The sequence below is a fragment of the Oxyura jamaicensis genome, chromosome 3, assembly GCF_011077185.1.
Source record: "Oxyura jamaicensis isolate SHBP4307 breed ruddy duck chromosome 3, BPBGC_Ojam_1.0, whole genome shotgun sequence".
Lineage (NCBI taxonomy): Eukaryota > Metazoa > Chordata > Aves > Anseriformes > Anatidae > Oxyura > Oxyura jamaicensis.
This window is the reverse complement of record NC_048895.1, coordinates 58,619,167-58,632,728: the sequence shown is the minus strand read 5'-3', so window position 1 is coordinate 58,632,728 and position 13,562 is coordinate 58,619,167. Positions and strand designations below refer to the sequence as shown.

The following is a 13,562-nucleotide window of genomic DNA, read 5'->3' as shown; positions in this document are numbered from 1 at the left end:
GGAAAAAAAAAAAACAGCAACTTCATCACCTAGGACAAGGTGATGCTCATTTCTTACCTGCTGGTGTTCTGCAGTGCTTTTCCCACCAAGGAAAGGATATGGAGCCAATGAACAGCCTGCAATACTAGTGTTTAATGACAGGTGACATTGCCAAGAATGTAAACAAGTTGCCTGGAAGCAGTAAGATTTGCATTCCTCCAGAAATCCCTCACATCAGACTGACAACTTCTGTCCAGTCCTACTTTAGAGTTGCAGTATTCAGCACCCAGTTCTGAGCAGCTGAAATAAGACGTGATCATTTTTCTAGATGCTCCATCCTCTTTATTTTTCCTTTCCTTTTTGGAAGCTTTCAGAACCACCTACACAAACAAGCTTTTTTTTTTTTTTCCATGTTACCCATTCCTTCTGAAACTCTTTAGGCAGCTAGAGCAGTTGCACCCTACCGACCCCATCAGAGAATGACCAAGCAGATCAGATTGGATCCATGAAGAACAAGGAGGCTTTGTGCTAGCTATGGCCCATAGCAGGTTGTTTTGCACTATTAGGGGTTTCATGACTAAAGGGGCTTGTTTTCTTTAATTGCAGACAGGACATCGAGCAGCAGCTAGGCTCCCTGATCTTGGCAACAGACATCAACAGACAGAACGAGTTCTTGATTCGTCTGAAGTCTCACCTTGACAATCAGGATTTGAGACTGGAGGATGCACAAGACAGACATTTTATGCTTCAGGTAACATTTAAAATTACTTTTTCCACAATTGTTTTCTTCCTCATTTTTCAAGTCATGCTATTTCCCAGTACGCGTTAGAATAACATAGGGATAGTGTTTCTGAACAACAGCACTGCCTTACCTAGTGTCATAATCACTTTGCTTCTGCCACCTGGCATGTCAGGCAAGCATAAGGTGCCTCTCATATTTCCTTATGTGAGCTCCTTGAGTTAAAAAGCTGGGAATGCAACAGACGGAGGAGAGTGTCATATGCTGAGAAATGATGATGAGCCACTAATTACTTTATTTCCAGAACACTGCATCTCTTCCCAGGTAATGCCTCAATTTTATTCTCCCTATGACAAGTGTCACTTCAGTGGTGTTATTTCCTAGTGACGGGCAGGAGAGCGCCCTTCTTGGTGCTCTTCCCAAGACAGGCTGACACCAGGTGCCCAAGTCCTGGTCCTGTGGCTGATGTTCAGAAAGTGCTGTGCAGAGGCAGCTGTTGCCATGGCAGCAGGTGCCTCGCTATTGAATCGTAGCTAATGAAGAAACCATGTTTTATTTAAAAATCAAATAGATTCAAACTGATCCTTCCAGCTAAGCTGCAGTCATTAACAGGCCCTTCAGAATAAACCTCTACCTATTAAAGCATTATTGGGATTAAAGTAGCTGTATATACATGTTTCTGTGGAGAACCGACATCAATTTCCCTCTTAAGTACACAAAAGAGTTATAGTGAGCGTTGTCATTTACAAAACAAACATCTACACTTTATCACTTTGTTGAGGTTACGGGAAAGGTGACAGCTGTGGGGAAAGAAGTGCTGATCTGTTAATTCTTCCCCCTCCAGAAGCGTGGGAAATGTAGCAATCTGCCCGTCTCTCCTCCAAGAAACATGGCCTTCTGTCAGACTCCTGCACAGCCTGTGCAGGGCAGGATGGTGGGTTTATCATATTTCTGGACAGATTAGGCAAGAAAGTTGTGCAAATGCCAGAGGCACGGGGATTACAGATCTCAACTATGGCAAAAAAAATAACATAAAAATCTTTATGCACTTTCTTAAAGATAGATAAAAACTAGGACAAAGACTTAGTGAGATTTACTTGTTTGGTGGATTATTTGTATAAGAAAAAATAAAAAAACATCAAGAATTCTAGACTGGTCAGGATAGGTTAAAGAATGGTTGGAATGCTCTTTTAAGTACACAGTAACATTAAGGCTAATCAATTTAATCCAGAAAGAAAAGTGCCTTTGGAGACTTCCCTCCTCCAGTTCACAGGTCTGAAATGATACAGGAAATATTTCTTACGTTTTGCTCTCTGTCCTCTGTCAAACTAACCGACTGTGTTCAGTCTATCTAAGAAGAAGTGAGGTACACAACATCTTGTTCCAAGGCAGTAAGGCAGATGGACTATTACATACCTCACTTTATGAAGCAGTTACATGATTTTAAAATTCTTTTGCCCTCCTGTACTCATTCCCCTACAAAGCACTTAATAGTCCTGGTTAACTAAGTGAAACCAAGCCAGAGGTAGTGCACAGGGCCCTGTGCTTAGCTTTGTAAAGAAAAGCACGTGGACATTAAAATGAAGTGTAATTGAAGTGAGATGCAAGGTCACTCACTGAGACCACAGAGGAACGGCGCCCAAACAGCCTTACACCAGCTTGGCTCTTCCTTCCCTCATCACCACTCACGGATGCTGAGCCAGGCAATCGGCACGAGCCAGCCTGAAGCTTTTGTTGGCTTACTCCTTACAAGGGATATCCAAAAGACTTTGCCATCTTGGAATTTGGCCCTCCTCTTGTTCTCGCTACCGTAAAGCAGAGGGCTGAATGAAAGGTTTGTTTGCAGCTTAAGTAAATGCTCTTTCCTCAAAAGGCATGTTTGGGTGAGGCTCAGTATCCAAAAGGTGATCTTAATCCTTTCCACCATCGCTGGTGAGGCCTGGGAATTTCATGACTGCAGCTTTACTGCTGAAGCACTGCTAGATAATTTCTTTTCTCACCTATGCTCTTCTCCTTTGCTTTCAGATTGCACTCAAGTGTGCTGACATTTGCAACCCGTGCAGGCTGTGGGACCTGAGCAAACAGTGGAGCGAGCGAGTCTGCGAGGAGTTCTACCGGCAAGGTCAGCCCCTTCCCCACCTACTCTGAGGCACGGTGTGCAGCCGAACAGAGAGCTGACACTGGGAGGGAGCATTCAGCCCTTTGCCTTGAAATCTCCCTCAAGGTCAAGTAGTCGCACGGACACACTGCCTCATCTGGAAAGGAAGGAGGAGCAGAGGAGCAGCGAGGATTTACGTGACCCAGCTGCTCTTCTAGCAGGAGGGAGGCAGAGCTGTGCCATGCCTCAGCTCTTGAGTTTTGCTGAAGAGCCCATGGCTTGGTTCCTCGCTGAGAACCCTCCAGCCGTCGTCAGCTCTTCTGAGCTGAAACTGCGCCAGGGTTACACTGCACCAGCATCATACCGCTAGCGACTGCATTTTATCTCACTTTTCAGACTCTCACAACTCCTACAGGAGGCTCAGCCTCCGTGTTCCCCAAATATGACACTCTTCTGCATAGAAATGCAGTGAAAGAGTTCAAATGGAGTTCCCAGCACAGTAAGCTTCCCTAACATGTTTGAAACGGCCGAAGTAGGCAAGCCAACACTCTGCTAGAACCTATTGCAAATGCTTTCAGACCCCTGCAGAGAGCTCAGTCATGCAGGGCCTTTTTTAAACACAGTAATTGCACCATTTGGCTCTATCTGCATAGGCAAGGTCATGCTGTGCTACAACACGGACAGGGTGCAGCAGAGTTTAATCACTGCTAAATTCTTTGTTTGCAGCATCCTGAGAGCCTAAGGCAAGTGGTACAAACACTGGAAGAGCACACAATGAAGTACTCAATTCACTTAAAATTCTGCAGTACTGAGTTAAGCCACACTGGGGCTGGTACCTAGTACAGTTAGTCCGGAACATTAATGAACAAGGACAAATAGTTCAACAAGTTAATTTTTAGCCATCATCAGTTCAAGCTGGTGAAATGACTTTGATGCTTTCGAAGCAACATAAGCAACTTGCAAAATGCAGGTTTATTTAGTCAGATGTATAGCTAAGGCACAATCAATATCCAACACATGAGGACAGGGTCCCAATTGTCTGATATCTCACCACTGGGGAGTACTGAGGGACGATGCTGTGAAAAACAGCAGTCTCAGCTCTTACAAACTTAAGCTTTTTCCCTAAGACTAAGATGCAATAGTAAAACTTCTATAATATACCTCTGAAAGGGCACACAGGAGCATACAAGACCAGTTAGAGCTGTAACAAGGGGGAAAAGGGAAATTCTGTGGGAGAATGTACAGAAGCAATGGTTTGACTGTCACTGATGGCTGTGTAATTTTAGTAAGTGATACAAAAAAACAATAAATATTGTATTTTGATACCATTACAACTTAAAAACATATTATTGTAGACCTCTCTACCCTCCTATACACAATGCTGAGGCACGAAGGTGTTTTTTTGTCACTAAGGTTGGTATTTGGAAACCATAGCTCTTATGGTTTAAATAGACACAAACCCTGATTTTCCAATCATCTAGTGCATCTACACCTATCAGTAAATAAAATAAACACATCAGTTAGATTTCAGGGAGCAGCTGATCCCTACAACAGTTCCTAACACAAATCTTTCATAGAAAAATACCTTAACCTGATCCTAAGAAATTCAAGCATCTCTGTACAGCAAAAATCTTAAAAGTGGGTCATTTGCATGGGCATTTCAAAAGTCAGTTAGGAACAGAGGGAACATAATGCAACTTGATTTGTTTATATAAAGCTGGAATTGGCAAGGAACAAGTTTCAAGAAAATGGCTCATGTTTAAACAACATTCATGCTCAGTTTCTCTAGAGAGGTTGTAAAGTTGGTTGAAAGGCTTCCTCCAGCATGAGAGTTCTCAGCAACTAATTCATGCAGTTACTTTTCTAGTAACTTGGAACACAAGAAAAATGACCATCCTTTAAGTTCTTACCATGCTAGGAAAAATCCTGTCTTTCTCAATTAACTGGCTTGTCAAAGACAAGATGTTGGTACAGTTTGAGCCATACATGCAAACCATTTGGAGCCCAGAACACTTACGTCACTGGAGTTCTCTTTTATCTGTCAAAAATTTCTTGAAGTGGGTAGAAGGGAAGAAGAGAACAAACAAACTGCACATTTGGAAGCAACAAACTCACTTTGTCTCAGTGTTGATGAACTGTTCCTTTTGATTGTTTGTGAAGCTCAAAACATTTCCCTGGTATTTTCCTAAATATCTAGTTAAAACTGAAAATACTCCCCTCACGTTTAAGAAGCAATTTCATGGTGCAGGGAGGAGAAGGGGAAGGCTTTAAAATGCACATAGTATATACTGGGCTATAGAGGCCAAGCATTTAAGTCAAAACTGTCTATCAGAGGGGACAATAAAAAAAAGCTTTAAAAAAAAGCCTTAAACAAAATCAGTAGATTTGAAGCAAAATGTTTATTTTGAGATTGAATGTAATGTAATGTAATGTTTTGTCTAATTTCTGGGAATGTTTCTTCTAAACAGCACTCACAACATCCTTATTAGTAAATAAAATGGACAAGCAGCACAGCTTAGCTTATAGGTAGCAGGTCTCTCACCCGTCCCATGTGGTGGGTAGGAAAGGGTCCATACTGCCAGGCTCCATCGTGCTGGCCTTTAACAGCAATTTTCACAAGCACACAATAGCAACTCACATGACAGTACTAACCAAGATGTGGATTTTTTTCCTAGAATATGTTTTCTGCAGTTTTCTAGTAGGAAGTGAGAGAGGCTATTTTAAAAATGAAGGTCCTCAAAACACTTAGTGCTCACATTTAAAGTTTGTTCAAAACTCACATTTACGTAGCAATATTATTTTTCTTTGTATGCTTGCTTGGTTTCTCTGATACCTAAAAAAAAAAAGTCCAAAAAATGAAGGTATTTAGACATTTAACATGGTTTTAATTGGTGCAAGATTACAACTGATTAAATCCATATAGTTGCGGTCACTGTACAAGTCTGGTGTAGGTATGGAAAACAGACATAAGTGGCAGTAAATTATTTTCTTTTTACGTTGTAGGTGACCTGGAACAAAAATTTGAACTGGAAATAAGTCCTCTTTGTAATCAGCAGAAGGATACAATACCAAGCATACAAATAGGTAAGTATTAGCTTCATTCTGTTCTCCGTGTTTATCGCAGTATGGCACAAGCTCAAACAGAAACTGAAACACGATATGCGATAAAATCCATCTGTGACATAAACCCGGTGAATCAACAGCCAAGGTCAACTTTGTGAATCCCGAACACTTGATCTAGGATTGACTTTGTGAGATGACACATGGCCTTACCTCGAGGATGATCAGCCAGGTGCAAGCTTATTTCAGTGGAGCAGTTTTGTTATTTGCGATGATGTGGGAAAGCATCCCCACAACAGTTGAGCATACTGAGAAACCTTCCAGTTTAAAGTAGCATCACCATTATTTTTCTGTCCAGTTTCCACCAGATTCTTCATAAACACTCCATAATATAATGCTCCTGCAGTAGCAGGTTGCTGCAGAATTGGGTGCAGGAGGTGAAAAGATGACTGATTCATTAAAAGCCTTCAGACCATATTCATTGTTCCCCTAGTAGCAGTTCTCTGGAGATTTGGGGGCAAGAAGTCAGGACACAAGTTTCTCCATCTTCCCATCTTTTTTCAACACTTAAACTTGTGTTCCACAAACCCTGTAGAGCACTGAGCAATTTTCACTTCTCCCCTCTTGCTGCCCATTGGCATCCCCGCAGCCTCCTCCCTGTGCAGGACAGCAGATTGATCTCAAGCAGGGAGCGTGACCCCAGGGCAGTGTTTGCAGAAAACTCTCAGCAGCCCAGTGGTTAGTTTGCAGGTGGTGTTCCCATAAATGTATCTGCAGTTTCACACCATATGCACAGGATGCCAAGTGGACGGCTGTGTAACCATACAATACTACCTGTCTCACAGCTGAACAAGTGCTGCTAAGGTGTTCATCGTGTTCATCTTCCTTTCCCCCTCCCAGAAAAAACATGAGGCAAAACCAATGATTTAAAATAAATTGTCTGATAATAGATAATACCGGTGGGCTTTTTCTCTCACATGACTGCTTGGGCAAAGCTGATTCACTTTACCAGAGAGATCAGGTTCAGCTTAACTGATGTAAAAACTTTACTGCAGCTAGCTTCACACACAACAAAACTGAAACAGGGCTCATCCACAAAAAATAATTCATTTAGGAGCAGCAAAGGCAACTTATACAGCAAAATTAGCTGCAGCTCACAGTTTAGAGCTACCTCAGGTCACAGCTACCCACCCTGAGCTTCCTCCAGTCCCAGCTACACTGCTCACTGCCTGCAGAGCTGCACAGTTTCTCCTCCATTCATGCTGGCAACTCCGCTAACAGTCCTGACATGGATGTCAACATTCCTTAAGATAAAACTAGAAGAACCCGGCAGACCTCAGACACAGCCATAGGGTTTGCAGCAAGCCCCAGGTAGCAATTTCATTTTGTGTCAGGCCTGTCCAGCAATTATAAACCCAACCATATAAAGGCAACAGCAGCCTGCAGACATGATTTGCAGATAAACCTAGTACATATTTCTCTGTACCAATACAATAAGGAAACAGCCATAGAGCTGTTTTTAAAATGTTTGGTTTTTCTGAGCTCCTTTTTGTTGGAATCAAACTGCAGTTTATAAGCATTTTCATTTGTTTTCTTCTATCAAAGAGATTTTGTAACGATTCACTTAAATACAAGCCACCCCTGCATACAGTAGGTGTTGTAGGCTGTACTCGTACAAAACCCACTCAAAGTTAAAGCCACTCCCCTGTGTGTCAGAATAGGCAAACCTTTCTGACGCAGAGAAGCTGTTGCATAGTCTTCCCATGTGACGTTAAAGGTCAGCGCACACATTTCAAGCACTGTCCTTGTCTGCACTCTGCAGTACAAAAGGCATCTATGACATACAGCATAGTATACAGAAGCCCTCAAATTAATACACGCCCAGAAAGCTCTGGAATGGGAAGCAGGATAGCCACAGCAGCACTCACTGCTTTTGTAGTGATGACCTTAGGTACATGATGGGGCTCAGACACCACTACAGCATATTCTCAGCTCTCTTGTGCACAGCCATGCCTAGAAAACCTGTTACCCAGTGCCTAGAATAAGTAAATAAAATTGATATTAAAAACCACTGTCAACTCTCCCCCTCACCCCAAGCACATTGTAGTGAAGAAAGTGTGTAAGAACTGCAGATAACGTAAGAGTCACAATGCACAATCTAAATAAAAAGGAAACCTGTCCAAACCAACCATTCAATAAAGTCATTACACAGGAAAAAAAGGGGTCATTCTAGTATGTGTGGAGAAAAATCACAACCATCACATGTGATTGTACATAGGTTACTTTCTAATTTGAAAACTCAGAGCAGGATGGTCTCTCTGACTTTATTTTGACATACAGATAGATCCATACCTCCGTTGCATGTGCTGGTCAAAGCTGCCAGTTTGCAGAGGAGCTGAGGGCTGCTAGAGGGCTTATTGTCACTTCTCTTCAAAGTTTTTGCTACTTGTATTGCTGTATTGTCTCGAGGCACTCTGGGGAAATGCCCTCAGGGAATGAATTTGTTCCTCACCTGCTGTACTTTCTTTCCCCAGGGTTCATGACCTACATTGTAGAGCCACTCTTTGAGAGGTGGGCCCAGTTTACAGGAGATACCCCCTTATCTGAAAATATGCTAAACCATCTCAGGAGGAACAAGGCCAAGTGGAGGAGTTTGCTCCATAAGCAACACAGCAGTAGTAGGAGCAATGACCACTCAGGTCAAGTGACTGGCAGCCAGGAACAGACTTTAAATGAAGAAGAGACTCCTTAGTGGCAGCTTTGCACTTTTCCTTATAGCACTGCTATCTCTGTCTTGATCACAGCAGCAAGCAAAACCCCGGGGAGCTAAGAGCCTGTTGTCAAGACCATGGAAAGGGAAGAAACGGCAAAGCAGAAGCTGTAAGGGTCCTCATGAACAAACCCACGGTTCTGCTGGGTTCCTTTCTGGATCTCCTTCATCTTCCTCTCCCCCTCTTCGTTCTGCGCATGCCTGATGCCATTCGTCACTTCTGATCACGAACTGCCTGAATGCAGAGTCCCAGCCAGCAGTACTGAAGCCGGGCCAGTTACTGCTGCCATGAAACAGGGAAGATTACTGAGAAAACAGAGGAGATAGTGGCACTCTTGGTTATATATTCATTTACCATGAGTCATACTGTGACATATGTATATAGGCCCAGAGCACCATACACTTTCCAGTCTGGCAGCTGGGCTGCACATTAAACCACCAGCATCTTCAGAACCCAGCGGACACTGGTTGAGTGAGACAGCGCTCACAGAGGGCAGAGAGAATCTGGTTATTTTAGTAATTAAAATAAAAACCTTTTTAACTTTTGTATTCTGTGCACTAAACAGATCTATAAACCTTGGACTGAAGTTACTCTCCATATACACAACTCCAGTGTAACAAGGCTCATTTTGGTAATCATTTTTATGCCACTTTGGATAAAAGACAGGCATCTTCTCGTTGCAAGGAACAGTATTCCCTCGCAAATGAAAGGGAAGGTGTTGTACAGTCTAAACCTTTAAAACATGAACAGCTCTATCTTTTGAGTACTGTTTCAAGTAACATGTTTATATTCATACGTGTACATTTTCTGTAAATACGAAGCGCTACTGATTCCCATGCCAAAATACTGGAGTACTGTGGGATTGCTACCTGTAAAAACATTGGCACTGTGAACAGAATACTGTTAGTTTTAATACAAGAGAAAGCATTTGTAAATATGGTATAGAGTTTATTAATATACACCATTGTTTGTGGATAAAAGCCTTAACTTTTAGCATCCTTCATCTTCTGATAGCTGCCAAAACCATATGATTATGATTCTGAACTGCCTTTCCACTATCAAAGGTGTATCAAAGGTCATTAAGGAATGAAGTCTGGCAGGATAACTTCTTAAAAACTTCAAACACATTCCATATGGGTCCATGCTGTTAATTCATGGCACCTTGCACATTCAGTCTAGGCAAATGCTTCACAGAGCCTGAAGTTTAAGTTCGAAAAACAAACAAACAAAAATGTAAAAGCCAAAACCCCACAGCAACACCACATAATATGACAACTCAACACAATTAACATTTATTCTAGAGTGTGAATTTCTATTAAATAGCATAGTGATCTACAAAGCACGACATTCTAGTAATTCTGGAGTCTGATCATTTTCTCGAGTGATGGTGTAGTGTAGCTGATATCCCCCCCCCCCACATTCCCCACTTAGATAGACAGCATCTAAATGCATTTATATTTTTATTTAAAAAAACAAAACAAAACAAAACATCTTCAGCTGACTGCTAGATCTGTCTCACTCACTGAAGGAAATAAAATACTTTCCAGTCAGTCTGTTAAGAAAAATCCTTTTAACTATCATAATAGCTGAGGAATTATATGAACCCTATGTTCTCTTTGTTTTTGAAAGATACATGGCCTTATCTGTCATAAGCTCAGATCAGATATTCTTCTGTAAGTCTTTCCTTAAGCTTCAGCCATTTCGATGAGATTGCATTCTTGGACACTACTGTATTGCACCAACGTGATTGTCCTCTCTCCACTGCCCCCAGAAAAACTAATTGTATTCAGTCAAAGTGCAATGTTGTTGTAAGCCCCCAGTACATCAAATCAGCATAACTCTTTTATAAATATCTATCAGATCTGGCCATATAATCATGTTTGGACACAATTACTTTGGACAGGCCAACAAAGAAAGCACTTAAATAGGCACCAGAAGGAGTTTGAGAAAGATAACGCTTACTTAAAGAAGTGCAAGGGGAGATGTAGATTTTTTTTTCCATTGCAGGGAACATTGACTTTGTTAGACGGAGTTTTCATGCGCATAAGGTGACTAATATGTTTAAAGGAAAACAAAAAGCATAAGGTTTAGTAAGGGATGTTTTAATCTACTAATTTATTGGACATGTATCTTCAGAGAAAGGGACGGAAATCCAGTGAAATAGGAAGGTGGAAATCACTATGAGAAAACAAAGCATCTTGGGAGAGATGCTTTTCTTCTCCTCTACCATTTTGTAAGCTGTAAGTGGTAGAAAACATTCTCCTTCCTCCCTCTTCTAAACAGGACTCACATATTAGAAGTACTAAAACCATCAAAGAGAGGGAGTTGTAGAATAAAATTATTTCTGACTACAGGACATAAACGCCTTTTTAACCACCTGATGGTGGGGGTGGGAGTATCACTGCTTTATGGCTTTTTAGATATATCTTTCCTTCTGACAGATTTAGGACAATTATTAGGACATTATACAAGCAGTATAATGTGCTGCCTACAAGCACTTAAGTATCTATAAAAGAATATAATTTCCCTTGTTTTGTCTTTTTACTAAGAAATTGAAGCCATTTTTCCATCTAGTTCAAAGAATTTTTAAAAATGTTCTGAGGTTTAGTTAAATAAACCTGGTATCTAGCAGCATAAAAAGCTCTTGACAGACACGTTGTTGCGCTGTTCCTGAGGAGCTTCCAGAAAATAGGTCCAACAGGAGAGCTTAGTGCACATCAAGACCTGCTATAGTTACAGTACAACCAAGACCTTTTCTGTAATCAGAACCTATGGGGCCTATTACAAGACTGCTCTCACCAAGTTAAAGCTTCCTAATAAACTTTGAAAAGCTGCTCTTAAAATGAACAGGGTTTTTTGTTGTTGTCGTTGGTTTGGTTGGCTGGGGGCTTGGGGGTTTGTTGGTTTTAGTTTTTGTGGTTTTTTTTTTTTGGTTTTTCTTTTGTTTGTTTGGGGGTGAGGGGTTGGGTACACCGAACAAACTTGCTGGATTTCAATCACCTTGTCTAATGCAACAATGTTTGAAATAGGTTCAGGGTGCCTCCAGAAATGCTTCTGTAGTTGTAAGCCAAACCCATTACACAAGTCTGGGTCTGGACCAATTTGCCTCAGGTGCTCTAAACAGAAGTGAGCTGAAAAATTAGGCTCTGGCAGCAGATGTCTGACAACCAGATCCACTGGGGTCTGTAAGGCAAAATGCTATCATTTGACTCCCCATGGACGAAGCCAAACCAGACCTGATATGGCCAATTCAACAGCACCAGTGCTCAGTATATGCTGTTATGATACATGCTTGGTACTCCCTCATTTGGAGGACATTTTGGTGCTGGGATTTCTCCCCAGGTTACCAAGAGAATGCTGGATGAACTGAGTGGGAAAATGTAAATGCAGATATACCAAGTATATGGATGTTTGTGCTGTCAGCCCTATTAGCCGTTTTGCAGAAAGGACATGTAAATTATTTCTTTCTTACTGGGACAGTGCAGCTAAAAGATTCTGCAGTTTTAAAACAGTTAGGTTTTTCATATATGTAATGAAGGAAGCAGAAAACCAGTAAAAACAAGAGCTTAACACACTAAGCCACACAAATACAATTCACTTGATTAAAACTCAGTTTCTTTAAATGCAGATTTTGTTTCATCAGAGGCAAATTCTGTGTAAATAATTATTTTTTATTATTTTTTTTAAAAAAAGTGGTGATAAGTGAATTTTTTAGTATGGTTAAAATAATGCATACGTATGCACTTTCATTAAGTAAAAGTTTGACCTGCCTTTGCATTTCTAAGGGTTAATATTATGGCCACCAACCAAATCAGGAAAAAACGAAGTATGAAAAATGTGTACTTTTGGAAAACATAGACAGAGGAATAGGTGACATTAAGTAGAGTCTATGGAGGATCTGCAGTTCTGTCTAACCTAGGATTGAACATGTCAATTTATTTTTTTTGTATGAAGTATTGTTTATTGTGAAAAAAAAAAAAAAAGACTCCCAGAATGATCAGTGAGAAGGCTGCTACCACAGTAAATGGAATAAGCCAGTTTTCAAACTGCATAGTTATCTCACCAGCTTTTCTAAGCTCTGATTGATCTATTAGAAGTTTCCAGCAAAACAGAATGCATATAAGCCCTTCCAAATGGACTCTCCTTGGAAAGGAGAAATACTCATGTAGTTAATTTTTTATTTTCAGGTATCAGTCAGGATAACATACATAATTTATAGCCTTACATTCTAAGTTACTCAGCTAAGCTGTCCATAAGGTTCTCCCATTCCCCTCCTGATGCCACCACCCCCAGCTCATGGTCTACAGAGCTAATACTTAAATTTGAATTAAGATCCTGCAAATCCAAAAAAAAAAAAAAAAAAGATATGCCAAAACACAAACAAAATAATAATAATAATAATAACAAAAATAATAAAAACCACACACACACAAGGCAAGCTTCATGTCATGAATATCATGAATATTTATCCAAAATACTATGATTGGTGCAAACTATTATTGTATTATTTGTTTCTATAATCCATCCAATATTTTAGGTACATAAACTTCAAGTGCAGAGCATAAGTTTGACTTGGATGTAAAATATATTCTGCTTATCTTTGAAATCAAGATTGTATATGTCATGTTTATTGTAAAGCATTTTATATATACATATTCACATATCTTGTACAACTCTATGGGCCAAACACTGGTCCCACCAACTTTACTGGGACCAAGAATCAGCCCCCATATGTGCGTATATATGCCATATGCATCATTCTGAAAGGAAGCACTAGATTGTGTGAAAATGCTGTGACTGCTATGCAGTGATGCCAAGAGACTTAACTGTACCTTTTTTAACATACTGCTGTAAGTATTCATCATGTCAAAAAATGACAACTAATAAATAAATAAACAAAAAAGAAGGTGTCCAA

At 40.6% G+C, this 13,562-nt stretch overlaps 1 protein-coding gene and 1 long non-coding RNA gene across 3 annotated transcripts in view; one reads left to right on the top strand and one right to left on the bottom strand.

The window, feature by feature from the left end:
• LOC118163422 overlaps positions 1-6,208 on the bottom strand; it is a 37,966-nt gene extending 31,758 nt beyond the window's left edge. Inside the window, exon 1 of the long non-coding RNA XR_004749039.1 lies at positions 6,090-6,208. This is a non-coding gene — a long non-coding RNA (uncharacterized LOC118163422). The remainder of the gene's footprint in view (positions 1-6,089) is intronic.
• PDE7B (phosphodiesterase 7B) overlaps positions 1-13,010 on the top strand; it is a 178,184-nt gene extending 165,174 nt beyond the window's left edge. For both annotated transcript variants that reach the window (XM_035319974.1, XM_035319973.1), the window contains 4 exons: positions 586-730; positions 2,744-2,840; positions 5,820-5,900; positions 8,411-13,010. In XM_035319974.1, the coding sequence (XP_035175865.1) occupies positions 586-730; positions 2,744-2,840; positions 5,820-5,900; positions 8,411-8,628 (541 nt within the window). In that variant the 3' untranslated portion in view covers positions 8,629-13,010. The remainder of the gene's footprint in view (positions 1-585; positions 731-2,743; positions 2,841-5,819; positions 5,901-8,410) is intronic.
• The last annotated feature ends 552 nt before the right edge of the window (positions 13,011-13,562 follow it).